The following is a 22547-nucleotide window of genomic DNA, read 5'->3' as shown; positions in this document are numbered from 1 at the left end:
GAGGAAGAATTGGTGATATTGGAGATTAGTTGTTGATTTGTTTATCGTGATTAGGTTGATGATGATGTCCAGAGAAAGCCAAAGCATAACAAGGCTCCTACGTGTCCAATAAATTGGAAAATCTTGAATTTCAACTTCTGCAGATCTTTGAAAAGTGTCCAAGTTAAGAAAGGAAACAAGAAAAATAAGCAGAATGGATTCATCAAATCTGTTATCAAAAGCCTAAAGGTGAGTGTGACATAATATCAAATATGTATATGCAATGTTTCAATAAAATTACAAAAGTTCATTTTAGTATTTTTTTTATATTTTATGATAAACGCTTACTCAAGTCATTTGTTTCACCGTAAAAGCTAAGTCGGACTATAAATATAGAAACAGAGAGCGATGGACAAATTATATCATGTCGTTTTAAGTGAATTTACATAACACTAACGTTAAATGGATGACTTGATGTCAGCAATTCCGATAGCTGAAAAGCGTCAGAAAATATACCAATGATGTGCTACTTTATTGCGATAAAATGAACTTTTTAACCTTATTTAAACATATATCACCATCTGTGTTATTTACCCGACATAATATACTCTCTTCTCATCTCATGCTTGAAACAGTAAATAATACCCCTTCTCGTCTTGTGTTCCCAATTTTCCTTCAGGTGACAAAAAAGAAGGGTTTGGTTTCCAAGTTTCTATCAATGTTTCAAAAGCGTAAATAAAGGTTCAGCAAATTATAATTAGTGAATGCAATTTCAAGATGAATCAAGGGAAATGTTGCATCAAGGAATCAGGAACAAGTAAAGAGCAGAGCTTGCTTTTATGTATTTATAGTAATATCAAGATATGCAATTAACAGATTTGTAATCTTCTGATTTAGAGGATAATCCAACAAAATAAAGTCCTTTTACTGATACAGTTCACAACAAAATGTGGTCAACAATGTCTTCACTAAGAATTTCTTACAAACGAGAGAGAGAGAGAGATTGATCTGTAACATGAGAAAACTTTCTCCTAGAAAATAACGCATAGAGGTTTGAGAAGGATGCTTGTAAATAATGAGACTAATGCCTCAAAGTGGAAGTAACATGAACAGCTACAGGAACTCTAACAGTATGATTTCTACTTCCATGAAATACTATTTCTCCAAACATATGACTCCTCATTGCTCGGGTTGCTTTTACGTTAATCCTGATATGCCTCGTTGCGTTACCTTTTATCCAGAACACTTGTGGTGAAATAGTAACGTTAACACCTAATGGTTCCCTTACAGTCACTCTGTAGACTTCATTCCTTCTACCCACATTTGTAACCGTGCGGATCACCTTTCGCGATCCAACCAGATTTGAAATTGTTAAACTTGCTGTGTTTAAATCTGAACACCATGATTCCCTTCTCTTCCTTGGGCACCCAACTCCTACTGCTCGTCTCACGGAATAATCATCAACACCTGGAACAGCACAAAGAAACTGGACATAGTGTGAAAAGTGAGCATCAAATATGAGTCCTGGGTCAATCGCTCGTGATGGATTGATGGATCCTGCACCCAAATCGAATGGGGTAGCAGGAACTATTTGGTTTGCTGATTGTGCTAAAATCGGAGAGCCTAAGTGGTCAGTTATATCAGCTGTTGTCATCATTGCTGATGTAATTGCTGCAGGACTCCACTTTGGGTGTTTTTGCTTGATCAATGCTGCAACACCAGCTACATGAGGAGTAGCCATACTAGTACCGGAAACAAGCGCGAAATTTTGTCCTGGAAACCGTATAAATGTATATCCATATTACATAAAGATGTTCAATTTCTTTGCCTATCTCATAGTCTTAGGAAGTCAGCATATTTTTCACCTCAAGAAACATTAGACAGCATTTGTACCTTTGATATAAGGATCTCCCTCACTATTCGGACTCCAAGCAGCCCAAATAGAGGATCCTGGAGCCATGATATTCGGTTTCAGGACATCAGCAGTTTGCAGAAGAGCATTGGTTACGTCAGGGCCTCTAGAGGAATAGGATGCCACTATTGGTGCCTGCCCGGTGAAAATTGCTTGCCTTCCATCCAGTATTCTTGCTTTTGCAGAAAAACCCACAGCTTGTCCACTCCTATTCCTGATAGTATTTGCGTTATAATACTCCCACAAAGCCTGCACAGTGATTTCAAACAAACTCATGATTATTCGAGGGCTGCTCACTGCCTTGAGCATGTAAGGTTAAATGACTTCATTGATAAAAAATGTATCAACTATCACAAGATACCCTCTACCAAATTGCTGGCCTTCGCATCTTATCATTAAAGAGAGGGGGAAAAAAGGAAACAGAGATTAGCATCCTTGCACATTTAACTGGGAAGATTATGAGACTATTTGCAATTTCTATCTGTGTTTGGTGAAGTGCAGAGAGACATGAGTGTAATTATTTTCTGTTAATTGAATGTATTTTTAGAACAAAATGTGTTGTACCGAAGAAGCTTGCATGTTATTCAGGATGATGGCAGGAACTCTCATGGTCATTGTGGTACCCTTGATCTGCTCGGAACCAATGTCGGGGTCCATTGTGACTATAAAACCTGCAGCTCCTATCTGTTGTATAGTGTCTTCAACAGTTACAATGTTCGCATCCTCGTATTCAAAGTCAAAGGTATATGTGCAAATGATAAGCTTTTGCTGGACCATTGATCTAATGAAGTGTTGTGGATTTTGACAGCTTTCAACTTCCGCTATACTGGTGATATTCCGGTGTGAGACATCAGCTGCTGCAGCTATGAGAAAGGGTGTTTCTCCTGCTGTAGGAGCTACACAATCCAAAACAAATTCGTTCTCAATGTCAAACTGCTTGCACAGTACTTGATAATTGAATTGCAACACAAAAGATTGATTATTTATTTATTTTTAATGAATTAGGACAGCATATGAAAGTCGAAATATTACGAGCAAGGCCTGCGCCAGAGAAGCTTTGTCCATTTCCAAGGATGATTGTGTTGTTGTACTTGCGATCAGTGATAGAGGCAGCAACACTGGTGATCCAAGGGCTAAAAGAGAGCACTGAACTGGAAGAAGGGCCTCCATTGCCAGCTGCTTGAACAACAAAAATACCAGCTTTTGTAGCAAATAAGAGTTCCATCTCTAGCACATTGAGGAAAGCAGAAGGACCAGGAGGGATGCTAGATGGTCCTATCGAGAGGCTTAGAATATCAACTCCATCTTCCACTGCCTAAAACAAAATGTTGATGGCATAAATTAAATTCTCAAGATTAAGGTAAAAAAATTTAGCAAGAACGTGAAGATTAACATATGATATGCTAAACTTTGCCCAAATATACTTTACGGTTTTGTTAAATTAATATTTCAATTATTTTTGCTTAAAGTATAATTTATCGTACCTTTTCAACAGCAGCCACAACATCCGACATATAACCACCAAATGTATACAGAGCTTTGTAGACAGCGATCCTGTTTAAAATAAAGAAAAAATAAACTCAATGAAATCAAATTAATTGCTAAAACAATTACTAGCATATAACATGATGAAAAATTCTCTCGGTGGAAAGAAATTCTGCAATGGAAAGGAGTTAGAAATCTTGAGCCTGGAAAGATAACATAAGCTAAAACTCTCATTTGCCTTGCTCCAGGAGCCATTCCACTTGCATATCCATAGTTGAAGTCGTTTGCAATCACTGGTATTTGGTAGTTTCCAGCAGCTGTGGCTGCTGTGTGGCTGTAAGCATCAATTTCAGTTTCAGACAATGAACTTCAATAAGTGATAAACAAATAGAAGAATAATGCAGATCATAAGCTAAGCTAAGCTAAGCTTTTCTCAGTGAAGGAAACAGAGAAAAGTATTCTCCCCAACAGTTCTATAATATAACTTATATTTACATTATCATGTGACTCACCTTCCGTGACCATCAGCGTCAAAAGGAGATGCATAATCGCGTGAAGCTATAAAATCACCGGCAGCAATTGCTGCACGTGCAAAATATTGTGCCCCTACAATCTTTCCATGGCATGCTGAAGGTGGAAATTTCTCCCCAGTGGCACATTTTCCTCTGAATTTGGATGGATTTAAAGATCCCAAGGACGAACTATTTGTAAAACTAGGATGCTGAGGATTTATTCCTGTGTCAATCAAACCTATTACTACTCCCTTGCCAGAACACTCTGCTCCTCCTAACATTGGCCACACACCTGCAGGAATCCCAAGAAAGGAAGGTGTATGTGTTGTAAGCTTCTGCATTTTCATATCTTCATGAATGGCTCTAACTCCTTTTGCGTTCTTCAAAATGTTCAAGACCTGCAATATGTCTCTTGTAACTTGACACCCTACTTCATAGATATGCATGAAACAAAGAATTTGAAATTTGACAGCAAACACATTTCACCCCGGAACCTGATACCAAGCAAGTTTGATAAATAGATTTACCTCCTCCGACTTGACATGGATAGCTATCCCATTTATCAAATGAGTATAGCTATAGAGTTTGGTATATGTGCCTTTCTGGAGAAGAGTTTCCAAGAATAAGTCATGGTTTGCACTCAAATTCTCCTTGTATGCTTTAACCTCCCCATCTCTACAAAATGCAACTCACAATTGCAATTCAAGGCATGACGATAAGAAATAGCTAAGTTAAGAATTTAGAGAGAGAAAGAAACCTGGGTTCTGTTTTCTTGGATATGAAAGACAAAACAGGGTCCTCATCAATTAAAACCATTAAAACTTTGGCTTCAACAGGTACGGACTCAAAAATATTGATAAAAAAGATGAAGAAAACCAAGGCAAAAGTTGAAGCCATTGGCATGGCTGACTTCAAAGAGTGAAAAAGCGTTAGGCTTTACAGTGGCCTATGTGCAAACACTATTGAATTAAATGGTGCTTCCAAATTTTGATAGGAGAAAGTTTAGGCGATGTGTTAAGTGAGACCATGCTATTTACTTGATCTATCAAACTCTTTCCTGCCACAAAGTTGTGCAATGCATTTCTTTCTCATTTTCCAACAACTTGATATCATGTGATTTTCTCCTTCCCTCTCTCACTTTCTACTAAGAAACGAAAGTAGCCAAACAGTTCCTTGGGATCCCTAAGCTATCCTTTCCCAAGAAGCCATACATTAAATATTTTTGCAATGGAACCAACTCGTCTATTTAAAGCAATTTTCTCACGTGTGAAAATGGAATTATATTTTAGAGAGAAATAAAGCACAACTCCGCAATTACAAGAACAAAAAGTTTTTTCTTCAGCAATAATAGTTTAAGGCAACTGAAGACAGACAGCCTGATTAAGATTACAACATTGGAATTTGGTTACATTAAAATATAAATATAAATTACAGGTAGCAAACCCAGCCTTTAACTTGTAAGAACTGAGCTAGTAAGAGGAGCTACAATAAAAAACATCATGTTAAAAGTGAACTATTGAGATCTCTGCTGTCGAGTATACTCCCAAAGAGCAATTGCTCCACTCACATGAACATTGAGCGACCTAACAACTCCCAGTTGTGGAATCTCAATGCAAGCATCCAGTATATGGATTATATCAACAGGTATACCCTCCTTTTCACGCCCAAGTACAAGTACCTATCAAAATAAATTAATTAATTAACTTATTTACAGAACTAATGACAACAATAGGAACTATTACTCCTAGTTCTAGCCTTAAAAGTTTCTCTAATTCTCAATCAGACATGTTTGACTGCATAATCTTCTTCCTCATGCTACAGTCGAATATTCAGAAGCTTCAGGTAAATATTAGAGTGACTTACCGTCTTCTTAGGAAAGACATACTGATCTAGGGGCAAACTGTTGGCTGTTTGCTCCAATCCCAAGATAGAGAAACCCTCTTGCTTCTTTTTCTCTAGGAACTGCTTCACACTCTTTTCTGGGACTTCTACGATAGGAACCCACTTTTCTGCGGTCACACTAGGAGAGAAATGCGCAGAGACAATTCTAATCAATATTAATATGATACAAAAGTGCATGTCAAATATTCACTAGAAACACACGAGGAGTTTTTCTTTTTTTGGTCACTTAATGCTCTAAGGTCTTTGGCAATGAAAAGATAGTTGGCTCATTCTCAATAAAAATGATGAACGAGATATAATGACTTTGGAACAAACGCAAGTAATTTGCGGTCCCCATGCCCGTACTCGTACGACTATCCGTCTTGGTGCTTCCTAGGTTTTCACAATATAACACCTGGAGTGAGATATAATAATGAGTTTAGGAACAAGCGCAAGCAATTGTTTATCAAAACCTGATAAGTTGGAATTGCTTGTCATGTAATATGCTTGCATCTGCAATGGCTAATCCGGATGCCTTAAATACCTGCAATAAATAAAAATTGCATGAATAGAATATTAAAAAAAATGCTTGAAAGGAAAAAATAATAATAATAATAACACAAGAAACAATTGTCCTGGTTACATAAGCACCAGTAAGAGCAGCTAAGACATGCCTCACACGTTCTTGCCAATCCTGCAAGGTTGGGTATCCGATCGAGGAATGATGCTACAAGAATAAAGTCTTGTCGACCTGCTCTGGTACTTTTCATGGTCAAAATGCTAGATTGCAGAGACTGATCAAGAAGATTATCTTCCTTTTCCATCTCTGCATTTGAATAGACAAGAATAATATATCACTAACACAATTTCTGTAGAACCAGGTCCTCCATAAGGATTGCTAATGAGTTTCCTAAAATCCCAAGCTTTTAAGATAAATAGTTTCCGTTTGCTGTAATGAATCTCTTGGTGTGCCTAAATATTAGAAATTATGTTTACACCGACTTTAAAACATTACTCAACTAGGCCTTATTCCTCAACTGTTTTTATTGAATGGAATGGACAAAGAAAAACAAAAACGATAAAAAGCAAAAGAAGGGGCAAAATGCTTCAGCATGTTATAGAATAAGTCAATGTAATAAGTCAACTAAAGCATGCCTAAGGTCTAAGGTTTCTGAATTCTTTTTTCTGGGTAGTATTTTCAGAGTTGTGTTTCTGCAAGGGTTCAATATTTTCTGGGTAGTATTTCCCAAGGTTCCATTTCTGTCAGGGTTAAATGCACCATTGGTCACTGAACTTACAAGGTTATCTCAAAATGGTCACTCAACTTCAATTTGTCTCAATAAAATCACTCAACTTTGAGTTTTGTCTCAATTAAGTCACTATAACGATTTTAATGATTAAAAATCATCGGAATGATGATATAAGTGATACGTCAATATGAGACAACTCATATTTCTAACCGAAATGACACATGACATCCACATATGCGCCACATGGCTATCATGTGTCGATTATTTTTATGGAAAAAAAAACTAAAATTTAGTTTTTTTCATAAAAATACCCGACATGCGACTGTCACATTTCGTTCCGGTCAGAGATTTGAGTTAACTCATGTTGACGTGTCATCCATGTTATTATTTCGATGCGTTTTAACCACTAAAATCGACGGAGTGACCTAATTGAGACAAAACTCAAAGTTGGGTGATTTTATTGAGACAAATTGAAGTTAAGTGACCATTTTGAGACAACCATGTAAGTTCAGTGACCAATGGTGCATTTAACCCATTTCTGTCAAGAGCTTGGGTCTCTTGAATACTCACTGTTGGGACGTCATTCTATCTCACCACCCCTCTGGTTCATCCTCTCCGCTTCCGATCGGCGTTTCCTCACATTCCAGCCACCCCGTGTCGTCGTCGCTGTAAGAAAAGTCCTCCTTACATGGGATCAGAGCCTTGTTTCGGCTTCTCTCTTGGGTTTCTGGATTAAGATTCCAGAATTTGTTTTCTGCCTTGTGAGCAGAATTTGTGGGTTTGTAATTTTGGGCTGTTTCTTTCAGTATTTTTGTCTGCCTTGTGAGCAGAGTCTGATTTCACCTCAACGGATTGTCGTTGTTCCTCTTCTGCTGTCGTCGCCTCTCTGTTTCCGACCAGTCTGTCCTGTTAGTTTGCCGGTGAATCTCCTTTTATGCAATTACGTTGCTGGCAGCCTCTTACGTGTTGCTTCGACTGAGTTTTGCTTGTCTGTTTCCTACGAAGTTTGGTGTTCCTCTGGCGTCTCTCCTGTTCGATTTGTTCTTCTGAGTTGCATCTCCCGGATTCTGTTTTATATCCTGAAGTATCTTCAGTTTCTTATGTTTTATTTTGTTTTGAGTGGTATTGTCTTAAGACTGTGTTATCTCTATATGTAGCAAGCTGAGCATGATTAAAAGCCATGCTTCAGCTTGAGGGGGAGTGTTATAGAATAAGTCAATGTAATAAATGTAAGCATGGCTAAGTCAACTAAAGCATTGTTAGAGGCTGCTGTGGGCTTACTATGTCTCCTTGGTTGAAGGAGAACCTTGTATATAAATGTGTATTGTTCTTAAGTAAAACATATCAATGTAGTCTCTTAATCTAAATGGTATCCCATGTATTCTAGTGTATTACATGGTCTATTACACAGCACAAGGAAGAAAAATATCCTTGCAAATGTTGAAAAAGATGCAGTTCACCTTTAATGCAGTTGTTGTGGACTAAACAGCAGTTTTTCCATTTAACTGTATATGTTCATACCTAAGAGATGTTTGTATGTGTCATTGATTCCAAACATGGAATTGGAACCGTCTCCTTTTTCCTCATGTTTGGCAGGAGTAACTTTTTTCTGAAAATCAAATGATGTTTCTTTATGCGGCTCAGCATCAGGTAATATTATCCTAGAGTTGCAATCTTCATCAATTTTTAGGCTCTCATTCTTGATAATCACATCATCCTTTGCCATTGAACGTCTGAGCTCTTCTCTGACATTCTGCAACTTCACAAAGTAAGGTAACAGCAAAATGATAAAAAAGAAAAACCAAAATAATGGTGCACTTACATTTAGAAAGTTGAGAAGTTCCTCCAAGAGAGAGGTAGGAACACATTCAAACTCAAGTTCCTACGACATTAAAAAGAAAAATAGAATTCAGAAGTCAAAAACGTTATCTTATAGATGATGATTTATCTGAATTATGTCACAGAAAAATTAATTGGGATATCGCCATGAACTAAATAGTGATCTCTCCTTTCAAAGAAAAAATATTGATCTCTAAGGAATCATAATTTCATAGTAGAAGACTTCACAAATAAAACTAAAATGAAACTGATTGTATCAGAAATTATGCTGTGGTACCCTACATATATACAAGAAAGGAATTAATACAGAAAATAATTGTACTATCATTACATTGTTATCAACACAAAGAACAACACCCTAGAATTAATCATTTCATAAAACATTTCTCTGGAGAGACATTCATTACTCTGTAAGTTTGACCAAATGGCCAAATGGTACTACATGAAGATATGCCTTCACCATCACTTAAAAAATCTTTTGAATTGACTCCAAATGCCCAACAAAAAATTTCTTTTATCATATTATGCACATTCAAAATGAAAAGGGAACGAGAGAGAGGTTCTAAAAAATTTAAGAGTTCTTTTATCATCAAAAACAAATACCAGAAAGAAATTATAAAAAAAAAAATAGGAATAATAGTTTTTAATTGTTAAGGTATTTCTCAGACCCAACAGTAAACGGTATACATGCGCTTCATTAATTTCAAAAACTTCTGCAGGAGTAATGCACATGCATTTGATATTTTTACGAAGATGCATTTTCCTACAATTGCAACAAGTTTGGGCCAAAATTAAGTTGTATAATATATAGGACTTTATTTGTTAGAATCATATGTTTACTATAAGGCAGTAGTCTGGACAAGATCATAATCATTAATAAAAAAGGGCGGCCCGGTCGCATTACGCGTCCCCGCTGAGCGAGGGTCCGGGGAGGGGTCCCACCACAAGGGTGTATTGGGGGCAAGCCTTCCCTTGCCAATTTAATTGGCAAGAGGCCGCTCCTAAGACTCGAACCCGTGACCTCTGGTCACACGGCAACAACGTTTTACCGTTGCGCCAAGGCTCGCCCTCTATCATAATCATTAATATCAATATAAAATTATTGCTAATGCTTCTACATTAGAGTAATATGAAATCATTCAAATGAAAATGTTATTAACCTCAACCCGGTTGACAAAAATTCCAGCAGGAGTACTGGAGATAATAGGATCATATGCATCAAGATATCCTTCCATTGATGCACGTAAGCTGTCAAAAATAGAGACGATCATAGTAAGAAAGCCAAAACCACCAAACATATAGAAGATTTATGTGAGTATGCCAAGTCCAAATCACACAAGTTACATCTAAAAGTAAAGAAAAAGTGTTGACTGGCTTGTGATTTGGTGCTTTGATTCCATCAGAATGAAACATATGAGAAAGACAATTGAACAACCACTCTGCTTCCAATTTGTCTTTCCAAGAAATACTAAGGCTGCCATCAGTTTAACTACCAGGAAACCAGCATAGCACTCAGAAAAACATAGTAATGAAACTGCCCGCACAATATGCTGCACACTTTGTCAAGGACTGAGTCATAAAACTCCAATTGAAATTAAAGAGTTTCAGGATATCATTAGTACAAAGGGCACAACTTCCATGTGATCCATTATAATTTTCTTTGCGGTGTGTGTAATATAATGAGGGAAAACCGACTAAGGTGGTTTGGCCATGTAAGACGAAGAGCGCTTGATGCGCCGGTAAGGAGGACGGAAGAGTGGCAAAGGGATGTAGTGGTGAGGGGTAGGGGAAGACCTAAGCAAACTTGGAGGGGTGATCAAGAGTGATATGAGTTTATCAGGGATTGAGGAAAATATGGTAGTAGATAGGACAGAGTGGAGGGAGAGAATTTGTGTCGCTGACATGACTTGATTTCACGGTTTTATACGATGGTTCATGTTAGTCGACCCCGAATCATTTCGGGACTAAGGCTTTGTTGTTATTGTTGTTGTTGTTGTTGTGTGTAATATAGAGAGTTCCACAACAATATATGAGAAACTGTTGTCCAACATGAATTGAGAAGCTGAATAACATTTTGCAACAAATCAACTTATGCACTCAATTGAATATGGCCTCATGGGACCTAGAATACAAAAACATTCCAGATTGTTTGACATAGAATATTTTAACATATTACACTTATATATATATATATATATATATATATATATATATACATACATGCATATAAAGAGCATCACGGATGATTCTTCGAAATGTCTTATCGGGTAATATTAATAAACATCATACCGCTTACAATCAGGGTTCTCTCCTAGGTATGATCTCAAATCTTCAAAGCAACGTTTCTCCAAAGGCATGGTTCCAGAGGCTCCAGGGTCCAGGGAAGGAAAACATTTAGAAAAGACTTGGTAGACCAGCAACTGCAAAAAGATATCAGAAAAACGTACTACACAGACAATAGTATTCATATAAACAAGAAAATGCATTGCAGTTTTCATCACCTGTGTAAAACCTCGTAAGCTGTGGTGATGTGAGGTTAACAACGGAACTACAGGAGGAAGTAGTTTATCCAAATGACTGGACTTGTATGCTTTAGGTGCATGGAGGATGATATTAGCTGCTATGAACACGTAAGAGGAGAGCGCCTGCATTTGGCATATAAATATTTGAAATAAATTGCAGTAAACGCAGACTAATATTTGGCTGGAAGCTGAGTCGTGCTAATTAAAAGGATAATGTCCTAGTAAACTTCGTTTTTTATGAAAGAATCCACATCTACAAATGTTCGTCTTATGAACCAAGAACTAAACACTGAAGACCAACCAATCCATTAATATTCCATGAACTCTTCTTCTACTTAAGCAGCACCAACTCAAAATAAAGAGAAATTCAAATACAAAATTAAAAAAAAAAAAAAAAAAAAAACCCTTATGCCACAATTATCCACGTCTCCATTCACCAATCACTAGGTTCCCTTATGGACCTTTAAACAAGTAAAGTGACATTAGAAAACAGGAAAGAAACTGAGATCAACAGAGAGGAAGAAAAAAAAAAATGTTGTCCCAATAAATGCTAATGAAATAAAAATGGCTCCACCTTTTATTTTCATGAACAGAAAAGTAACAAATATAGATACAATAAAGCTTGAAGAGAAGTTTGTGCTAGCAGAGTTCTTTATTTCAGTCGATGGCCACGATAGGCAAGAAACTCAGATAATTTTGCTTGATAATAAAAAAAGACATCATATGGCATGAAAAATTTAGCTGATCAAAAAGATTACTATAAAAAAAAAAAAAAAGGAAAAGGTGCCAGTATTTTTTCATTCATAACCATTGCCTATCTGAGAAAAAAAATATCTAATTCAGTCAAACCAATATAAATTTAGACCACTAGAAGGTGTAAAGTGTTAAACATCCCACATTGCTAAATGAGGAAGCTATATGGCTCCTTAAATATGTGAGGCAATGCTCACTCTTTGAGGTTCCTTTTGGGGTGAGTTAGGCCTTTGTTTACATGGTATCAGAGCCATGGTTCAATGTTGGGGCTCCCGCTGATATTAGCATCACGCACCAAATGAATTGGGCGTGAGGGGGGCGTGTTAAACATCCCACATTGCTAAATGAGGAAGCTATATGGCTCCTTAAATATGCGAGGCATCACTCTTTGAGGTACCTTTTGGGGTGAGTTAGGCCTTTGTTTACATAAAGTGGATCACCTCACCTGATACTTCCAATCATAATTCATTGCTTAGCACTCATGAGCATGGGCTATTTTGACTGTCTCAAACTTTCTTAACACAGTTGAAAAAAATACACCATTATCTCTATAAATATACATTTTAGACCATAGAAGCTATATAAGCCATGAAATTGTCTGAAAACAGTACAAAAGTGTCAATTATTTTTCCACTCCGCTTTTTGGAAAAGGAAAATAACATAAGCTAACAGCAAAGAGAGAGAGACTATAGGAGCCATGTCAGACAGATAAATATTTATTTCACATGTGTACCCAAGTATAAGAAATAAGACATTAATTTATAGGATAGGAATTGGACTGCAACTAAACAAATCGAAGTATCCTTTACAGTTTGTCAGAGATTAATATAAGATCTATGATTGGGTCTTAACTATCAACTTAAGGTTTTGGTTCAAACGGTTCCATGACATGGTATCAGAGCCTTTTGGACCAAACAGTCAAGGTTCGAGTCCTGGCCATCTCATTTATTGATGAATATAAGATCTATGATTGGGCCTTAACTATCAGCTTAAACTTTTGGTTCAAACGGTTCCATGACACAGTTCAATAGGATAGAGACTACTTTCTCAATCTTATGAAGAAAGCCAGTTTGGTTGAAATTCATATTCAGAGGATATTCAATGAGGAACAGTTGTGATGCTATGTATTAGTATAGAATATTAGTTTATTAAAACAGAAGTGTGTGTGTGCATGTATATGTATTTATGCATAATTTTCCAACTACTGTGGGAGTACCTAATAACATGTAACTTTAATTGGAATTTAAGATGAAAGGACAACAATATATATTTACCTGTGGCTTCATGTCATAGTCTTGTAATATAGGAACTAATTGTTCTCCAACCTGAGATGAAAATGTAACATATAAAATTATGTCCTATTGATAGTTATCAGTTGAGATAGAGTAACCATTTAAAATTAAAAGAAAAGGAACAGCAAGCATCACTTCAAGTACTATCTCTGAAGTTGGCTATATGTGACTTGTGTAGTAGGCAATGTCACAATTAGAACTTTTGACACCTATATGCAGCCTTCGAAGTATTATACACACTTTGGGAACTAACTATAAATTCGTTTTCCCACTTCAGGTCTTCTGCTTATCTTTTATATAGTATTAGTTCTCTTTATTAAACATTAACATGACTGGAAGTGCAATGTACATGATTTTTCTATTTTAATGTTAATGATATGTACATTAATTGGTCAATAAATATATTAGACTTCAGTTCATATACCTTCTTTTATATATGCATCAACGGTTCCATCATTGATATACACATATACATACATAGGAGCTATAGACCTCAAATAGATATCTGAGAAATTTATTTTGAGTGAATAGTTTAAGCCATAACAATGCCACATTACATGAAAAGAGTAAATGATGATATTAGTTCATTATATTAGGTGTAAAATTGCTAATAAAGGGAAACAACCTGACATGAAAATGTCATGAAAAAAAAAGACTCCTTACAGATGACAAAACAACAACAAAATAAAAGAAAAAGAAAGAAAAAGGTGGGGAATGCAATTTTATTGGGTAAATTACATACGTGGTGTACAACCTTTACCTCTTATCACACTTTGGTGTACAACCTTTAATTTTGTACACTAAAGTGTACAACCTTCTGGTGACCTCCCACTAAAGTGTACAGCCGGTATTTATGACCGGTCAACGCAAGTCAACGTTGCCACGTCAGTATTTTGACCACTTTAAAAGTCAAAAATTCACATCCCTAAAATGGAATTACTAAAATACCCTCATCCCTTCCAAATTGGAAAAAAAATATAACCCACTCTCTCTCTTCCATTTCTCTCTCTAAAAGCTTTCAATCTCTCTATCTTTCCCTTTCTCTCTCTAACTGTTCTCTCTCTAAAAGCTTTCAATCTCTCTCTCTTTCCATTTCTCTCACTAATCAAGTATTTAAACAAGGAGAGAGATGATAAAATTCAAATACAAACTATAGTATTACAAAATTAAATCAAAATGGTCTGGGTAAGTTTGGTTATTGCTGTGGTTGGTTTGATATTAGTGAAGATGATTTTTAAATGTACCAGAAGCCAGGGATGATTTTTAAATTAAATCTATAGCACAACTTATAGGAGAATGAAAAATGTACCAGAAGCCTGGGATGCTTTGCAACAATCCGTGCAATCTCTTCAAGCAATTCTTTGGGTTAGATGGGGAGCCAAGAATCAGCAGTCTTGATTTTTTTTAGTAATTTTGGATGCAAAAAGCTTTGGATCCAAAAGAAAAATTTCAGAGATAGATGCTGGAAGAATCACGGGTGTTGCATCAGCCTTTCTTGCAATTTATGGGTAACTGACCCAGAAGGGTATTTGTCTATCAAATTGAAGAACAAAAAATCATGATGATCAATTTGATATTATATAACTCTACAAATGATTTTTGGAGCTAACATTTCAGACAGATGTTATTTCTTACATGAATTACTTTGATTTTCCATAAATAGCGACAAACGATTTTTAAGAACTGTCAAGCCCATGTATGACATGTTTAATGCAACTCATCTACAAGAAAACGAGAGAAATGGAAAAAGAGAGAGATTGAAAGCTTTTAGAGAGAGAGAAGAGTTAGAGAGAGAAATGGAAGGAAGAGAGGGAGTGAGTTCTATTTTTTTCAATTTGGAAGGGATGAGGGTATTTTAGTAATTCTATATTAGGGAGGTGAATTTTTTACTTTTAAAGTGGTCAAAATGATGACGTGGCAACGTTGACTTGTGTTGACCGGTCACAAATACCGGCTATACACTTTAGTGGGAGGTCACCAGAAGGTTGTACACTTTACTGTGCAAAATTAAAGGTTGTACACCAAAGTGTGATAAGAGGTAAAGGTTGTACACCATGTATGTAATTTACCCCAATTTTATTAAATGGAAGATACTGTGCATAGCAGCACCAGCAGCCACTTCTATTCTATCAAAGGCATATTTACTTCTATTCCTGTTTCCAAGCCATATATATCACACATACATGGAGGCTGCAATACATTTCTCTAAGATATCCCCTTCATGCTTCTACAATCATCCTTAGTTGGCAAAGAAGGGGAAGAATTCAGGAATAGTCTAATTAAGAAAAAAAAAGACCATTACTGATTTTCTCAAGGGACTGAAACAACAAGGACTCTAAATTTCTCTGAACTTAAAAAAAAAGGTCATACCAATGATGGAAATTTCAAGTAAACATTAATTGCAAAAGTCTCTAAGTATTGCCGAACTGCAGGTAAGTTGTTTCTCTGCAAAAAGATAAAAGGAACAATAAGAAAATTGATACCATCATTGAGATAAAGTCAGAAATTCACAATAGTACATCTTTTGTACATAAAGTCCAATATTAATAACGTAATAACTGATAAACTTATCATTATTACCAAAATGGCCATTTTGGATATTTAGTTTTTCAAAAGAACAATAAGCTCAAGTTACCCATTCATGAATTTAGAGGAACAATATGGTTCTACAGGATTTAGGTATCATTGATGGTGAAGGGAGGTAGAGGGATGGTCAAAAAGAAAGATCCTGAATCACCAGATAAGCAAAATATAAGATACACAAATAGGTCAAGAAATGATGGTCCCACTTTATGTGTACTCAAATCCTTCCGTTAACAAGAAATCATCAATCAGCAATTGAGATTTCTATATGATCAAACAAAAATGTAGCAAATAATATCTCTAGCTTCTTTCCTTCATTTATTACAAACACAATGATATGCAAATGTGATTACCAATCATGATGCTGATCTGAATTTTTCATGATCATGGGTTCGAGTCTTAGGAGCGGCCTCTTGCCAAAAAAAAAATTGGCAGGGGAAGGCTTGCCCCCAGTACACCCTTGTGGTGGGACCCCTCCCCGGACCCTCGCTTAGCGGGGACGCGCAGTGCACCGGGCCGCCCTTTTTTTACACATACCAACAAAGTATATGTTTTCGGACATCAATGCCTAAGAGATAGAGCATGCAACCACACATTTTAGAACTATTGTCTAATATTTGCCCAAACAAAGCCAATTTAGCAGAATCTTCACAAGCCATGCAGAAGTAATTCACAAATATTAAGAAGAATGCATACACAATTGCTCCAAAATAAGACAATAACAACCAAGACTTAGTCCTAACTACTTAGGAACATATATAAATTCCTGATTTCCATTTATTCTTGTTCCTCATAAGATCATCTGAAAAATTTATTAAACAAAGACCATTTTCAAATTTCAATAACCTTCATCCAAGTCAATCTCAGTTTTTCTTCTACACTGCTTAGCTATATCAAGTGCTATTCTCTAACGTTCACAAACAGGAGTATCCATACGCCAACATGAACATGTCTAAACCACCTCAAACGTCTTTCTTTAGTTTTATCTTTAATAGGTGTCACATCTAACTTTTCTTGAATGGACCCATTCCTAATCTTGTCACTATGCGTCTCAACACCTTATCTCTGATTTGCTTAGTTTATCTATATTTTGTCTTTTTACTGCTAAACATTTGCTATTCCAGTGGAATAATTGATCTATAAAAATTGTCTTCCAATTTTGTAAGTATATTTCTATCACATAACACGCCTGTTGCACATCTCCATTTCAAACATCCTGCTCTAATTCTCTTCTGTAAATTACATCGTCATCTATATGTCCTATACTAGGAATGATATTTCCAACAGTTGCTTCCAAAATATATAGCCAAATTGTGCCTTAAAATGAAATTCAAATTTTATGATACCTATGCTAATAATCGAGAGAGAATGATCCACAAGTTCATATCTTGTTTAGCAATACTTACATAAAGCGCAATGTGCAAGCTACATGTAACTTGTCCAACAGTATCATCACGTATAAATCGTGACAAAACACATATCATTTGCCAAGCACGGATTTTACGCCTATGGATCTGACAAAAATTGATGTGCAGACAATCAGTATATTAATAGCCGTGAACGAAGTAGATAAACTGTTTAAAATATAATAATTGTTTTACTTTTTCAACTATTCAACTCTCGACAACTTTTATTGAAATTACACTGTTTGAAGAAACAGAGGTTTCATGAAAAATCAAACTTTTTTGCCACATCGGTCTCAACATTACCCATACAATATAGGCTTCATCGAGTAACGATCATCTATTAATTATTGTCAAATTAGTCTCAATATTAGCCCCCATGCACAAAAATTTAATACACTTCTTTAGGGTTCTGAGCTTCCAACTATGAACCAAAGTCCTATCTCTACTTACCCCACTGTACTTTTTATATAACTCCTTTGCAAGATCCTTGTCATTTACCTGCATTAAATATCAAGGCAGTCAATACCATGTGCAGTTGCTTTAACAAATATGGTAAATCCTTCATGAAGGAAACGGTTATGCACTACTTCACTGAGCTAAAGAAATGCCTATATGTCTCAAAACCTTTACAGCTTATCTCATACAAGTAGACACAATTTTGGGCTGAAATGTGCTATACAGACAAGGGTACAAGGCTGGTCTTAGATAGGCCCATGTAAACAAAGACAAAGAACAGAAATCGAACTTCAATAAAAATATGTAAGAGTGCATCATCATGAGAAATATGCTTTCCAGAAAACTGTGATTGTTAAACCAGCACTGATCGTCACCATCATATATAGTAAGCAAAACATAACATAAATCCCATCTTCAAAGTTGTTCATTGGACATTGGCGATTAGTCAATAGAGTAATTTATTTGGTATAATTTGGTTAGTAATTACTGAATACAACAGAATAAATGTAATAATGGTCCAAGCATCCACTGAATTTGGTCAAGAGCTTTCTCAGTAATCAAATAAATTGATTATTGGAGAATCTAATTAAATTCAGTCAATTGAAATTGCTGGATGATATATAATCCTATCAGTTCAAAAAAAGGCAAGTTGAAACATAGAAATTTAAACTGCTTTAAGCATCACACAAAAGGACTGGGAAGAATGCGTTGTGCAAATCATGAAAGATTAGAGTCACAAAAAGATACAAGACATGATCCAAAAATACAAAATATTTTCCTTGCAACTTAAATAAGCTCATTAGTATTCTTTTTGGGTGAGATTTCTAGGAAGTAAGTACCGCAGAATCAAGCAGCTCCAGCAGAAACAATTTGCCAGATTCGAGAGCAGCACAGCAATCTTCATTTTCATTTGCTGATCCTACCAAATTGGCCAAATCAGCCAGCTTGTAGAATAGAACAGCAACAGATGCACGTGCATACAATTCCGTATTAATAAATGCCTATGAAGAAGTCATGTAGAACAGCATATTAGGAACTTCAAACAGATATTTAGAAGTGAGCTCATTATACACTATGATCACCTTATGCAGATCACCACTAATATACTACTTAGCATGTGATATCCGTATATGCCCATAAAATATTTATATGCAATTGGAAATTTGTTTTGGAAAAAATAAAATTTGAACCGTTAGAAGGAAGCTAGTGGAAGAAATTTTAAGGAAAGTATATAATAGTCTAATTGAATTTTCAAAGTGCAGTCAAAACTTCATATAAAATTTAGTAGAGAAACGCAATATCCAAGCTCATTAAAATCTCAATAGATACTATCATAATTCCCTTCACTATCTTATAGATTGAAAAAGAAATGATGTAGGACGGCCTACATTCTTATTATTGTGACCATACTCCATAATAACATATAGTAGACAAGAAAACAACTTTCATTTAATATTCCACATGCTTGGCATCCGTCCCTGGGCATATGGAGATCGAATTGCTTTGAGGTGAAATTTTAATTGTGCCAGCACAAAGCAGCACATTTGGCAGTATGAAATGTAATTTAATGTAATTAACTTGTAATCTAAATATAAATGCAACACCACGTATGTAGTTGTCATTTCATTCTTCCGTTTGATAAATATAATGTAAAATAGTGCTTTCAAAAAAATATAATGTAAAAAATAATGATCCCTTTTACTCCTACATCTAGTCAATATACACTACATGTAGCAATGAGATGATGTTGGGAGGACAATAGTGGTTGTGAATTTGGTTGTGCCTAACACATACTGGAGGAAGGCGCACAGCGTGATGATTGGTGATGGCTGAAGGATGGTAGAGGTGGTAAAAAGTGGATTAGTGATAAAAGAACAAAAATGCATAACATAGAATGGGAATTACATTTATTCAACTGTGAATGATTCATATGATGTAATGAACATGACATTTCACTAAAACTTTTGGCTTAATACATCGTTGATCCCCTTTACTTGTCCAAAAAAGTCAACTGCCCCCCTATACTTTGAAAACATCCTATTTACCCCCTGAACTTGCTTAAATTGATTTATTAACTCTCAACTTTCTTAAGTAACCTATTTGTCCCCCTAAACTTGCTTATAGTTTTGGGGGGTCAATAGGTCACTTTCAGCAAGTTCAGGGGGTAAATAGGACAGTATAGGGGGCAGTTGAATTTTCTGGACAAGTACATGGGGATAGAGATGTACAAGGCCCAATTTTTCCGTGCAAATATACTCATAGATTAAATTACATCTTTGATCATGCCATATCAAACACAACCTGGATTATTACAACATAAAAACCATTGTTGATTACATATTGAAGCATTTTGCAAGTACTATCTCCTTGTGGTAACTTATCAATTTATTAACATTCAATTTCTTTTTCCGATTCCTGTGCAAATAGCATGCCCCTCACAAAATTAATTTAACAAATAATGGACAGAATGGAATTTATTATCCTAATAATGTAAACACATCTTGCAAGAAAAACAAATTGATGAACATGGGCACTTTACTTCAGTCAGCTCAGAATTTGGGCTTTTAGCTAACAATGAAACCTCTGTCCTTGCATCACGATTTTCAGCTAATTCAGCTTCAAAATCTTCATCAAATGCAACTGTTGAATCAAATTGGAAGTACTTCATGAGAAAGCAAAGGAAATTTAACTATGCATAAAAATGAATTGAAAAAGAAAAGCATTATACATACCAGAACCATAAAGTGTAAGAAGCTTTAGTTCTTTTATGTAATATTTAATAATTCTTGGATGTGAAAGCCATAATCCTGTTAAATGCAATGCTGCAAGGCGAATTGTGCGGGGACTTTTCCTACCTTCCTCGAGAATATTTTCAACAAACTGAAATAATGATATCAACAGATAACAAAGAACTCATAATTATCATAATGAAGTGAACCAAGCACACATACAAGGAAAATAATCAGTTGTATTCACACAAGCGCACACACACCAAAACAAAGTAGAGGAAACACATACCCACTTCAGAGGTCCAGTTACATTATTACTTGCATGCATTCCTTCATCGGCAAACACAGAAGTATGCAAGACACAAGACAAAAAGGCAGCAATGGATGCAACTCGCCGTTTCTTGCTGCTGACATGCAATATCCAGGAGGAATGAGCCAAGTGCCACATCATCTACATGATCAGCCATCCAGTAGTATGTAAAAAATTCAGCCTATCCCTTTCAGCCAAAAAAAAAAACTTGCAAAGAAACATTTTATGGACCATGATTGAAAGATAGCAGAAGTTTCATAATTCCTATATTTTCTCACAACATACTGCAACTTCATAAACATATTTTATTTTTATCAGCTGTATCAGACATTAGAAAATTCAAAACATAACTAACCTTGGATAAAGAATCAACAACAAATGTATGCTCACTGAGTAATCAGCACAAATCATTTGCATTAACACACTATCTAGAGACAAATGAATACCGCGTTCACTTCATTTTAAAATTGAATTCTAGACTAGAAAATCATTTCCAAACAAACTCTCATGTGCACAAGAGCCTCTCCATATATCCACTCAAACTTTTGACTTTATAAACTAACATAAGGTGACAGCCTAATGTTAGGGTGTAGATCATCATGTCCTGTGGCTTCTAGTTATCATGTACGCTCAATATTAAAGTGGGTGTCAACTTGGGACTTGAAGTATACTTTCAGTTTTAGTGTTCTATTCTAAGACATGCTAAAAAAACATTCCTCTTTTTTGGCATCTCTCTTAGTGGACATTAATTAAATGTTAATGGCAACATTTTTTGGAGAGAGAAGAACACCCACTGCTTACATTATGTCAATTCCAATTGATTAACCATTTTTTAAACAGGCATGCTAATATGCATTAGAAATTCATTAAGGCATGATAACAGTAAATAATAAAAGATGTAGCAAAATATGTTATAAAACTAACCTGGACATCCACACCATTGCATGAGGAAACAAGTGAATCTGACTTCTTAGATGCCAAGAGCTGCAAAATCAATCTGATGGATCTTAGCATAGGTAGAACAGAACCTTCCCCAGCATGCTCAAGGCTGCAAATCATATAAGAATTTATTTTAGTTTAAAAAAAGTATCATTCTGTTGATGTAATTATTCAAAGTTCATCTCATCTGTACATGAAAACGAATTGCTCAAGCCATTCCATGTTTTGCATTGGCAACCTATTTTTTCCATAAATATGTATCATAAATTTAATCAACCAATGGCTAATTTGAAGTTTGAACCCTCAAAAAAGGTGTAGATACGGTTAGAAAATTACAAAATGATAAACTTTTGGGTACCAGCATACTGGGACTCAGATACTGAAGGCCTAGAGCTTTTTGAAGAAATCATTTGTTTTCACATGGGATGGGAGTGAAAGAAGCCCCTCATACTTTAGAAAAATGAAAGCAAGTAATTGTATAAGCCATCAAGCACATCCTAGATAATAAGCATTACTAGCGCACTAAAAAAAACAAATATACACGGTTGGTTATTACCTCTCAACAAGATCACTAAAAATGCATCTGATTGCAGCATCTGAGAAGAACGGTCTATTATCCGCTGCATGAAGCCCACTCTCAAGAGCATAGTGAGGAATAGATAGCAGAGATTGTAGGCAAAGCCACTGCATTAACAAGAA

The 22547-nt window shown here is 35.7% G+C and overlaps 2 protein-coding genes across 4 annotated transcripts in view; both read right to left on the bottom strand.

Moving 5' to 3' along the window:
- Positions 1-883: 883 nt before the first annotated feature.
- Positions 884-4850, bottom strand: LOC136209333 (subtilisin-like protease SBT2.5). Its single transcript, XM_066000774.1, has 9 exons — positions 4646-4850; positions 4416-4563; positions 3889-4286; positions 3615-3710; positions 3376-3445; positions 2924-3206; positions 2456-2787; positions 1873-2140; positions 884-1752 (listed from the first exon to the last, which is right to left on the bottom strand). The coding sequence occupies exons 1-9, from the start codon at positions 4789-4791 to the stop codon at positions 1061-1063; spliced, it is 2433 nt and encodes an 810-aa protein (XP_065856846.1). The 5' UTR covers positions 4792-4850; the 3' UTR covers positions 884-1060.
- Positions 4851-5153: 303 nt separating this feature from the next.
- The window catches only part of LOC136209318 (uncharacterized), a 36558-nt gene continuing 19164 nt past the window's right edge, over positions 5154-22547 (bottom strand). For 2 of the 3 annotated variants that reach the window (XM_066000760.1, XM_066000765.1), the window contains 19 exons: positions 22405-22532; positions 21834-21957; positions 20889-21050; positions 20603-20750; positions 20410-20510; positions 18710-18871; positions 17865-17912; positions 17415-17522; positions 15796-15870; positions 13408-13458; positions 11360-11503; positions 11148-11278; positions 10019-10106; positions 8842-8901; positions 8541-8772; positions 6444-6595; positions 6243-6313; positions 5752-5908; positions 5154-5566 (listed from right to left, as the gene is read on the bottom strand). In XM_066000760.1, coding sequence (XP_065856832.1) covers positions 5402-5566; positions 5752-5908; positions 6243-6313; positions 6444-6595; positions 8541-8772; positions 8842-8901; positions 10019-10106; positions 11148-11278; positions 11360-11503; positions 13408-13458; positions 15796-15870; positions 17415-17522; positions 17865-17912; positions 18710-18871; positions 20410-20510; positions 20603-20750; positions 20889-21050; positions 21834-21957; positions 22405-22532 — 2307 coding nt within the window. In that variant the 3' untranslated portion in view covers positions 5154-5401. Of the gene's footprint in view, positions 5567-5751; positions 5909-6242; positions 6314-6443; positions 6596-6625; positions 8087-8540; positions 8773-8841; positions 8902-10018; positions 10107-11147; positions 11279-11359; positions 11504-13407; positions 13459-15795; positions 15871-17414; positions 17523-17864; positions 17913-18709; positions 18872-20409; positions 20511-20602; positions 20751-20888; positions 21051-21833; positions 21958-22404; positions 22533-22547 lie in introns of those variants that run through there. The other variant, XM_066000768.1, reaches the window with a different exon arrangement.

The sequence above is a fragment of the Euphorbia lathyris genome, chromosome 1, assembly GCF_963576675.1.
Source record: "Euphorbia lathyris chromosome 1, ddEupLath1.1, whole genome shotgun sequence".
In the NCBI taxonomy this organism is placed as follows: Eukaryota; Viridiplantae; Streptophyta; class Magnoliopsida; order Malpighiales; family Euphorbiaceae; genus Euphorbia; species Euphorbia lathyris.
This window is presented reverse-complemented; position numbering and strand designations above follow the sequence as displayed.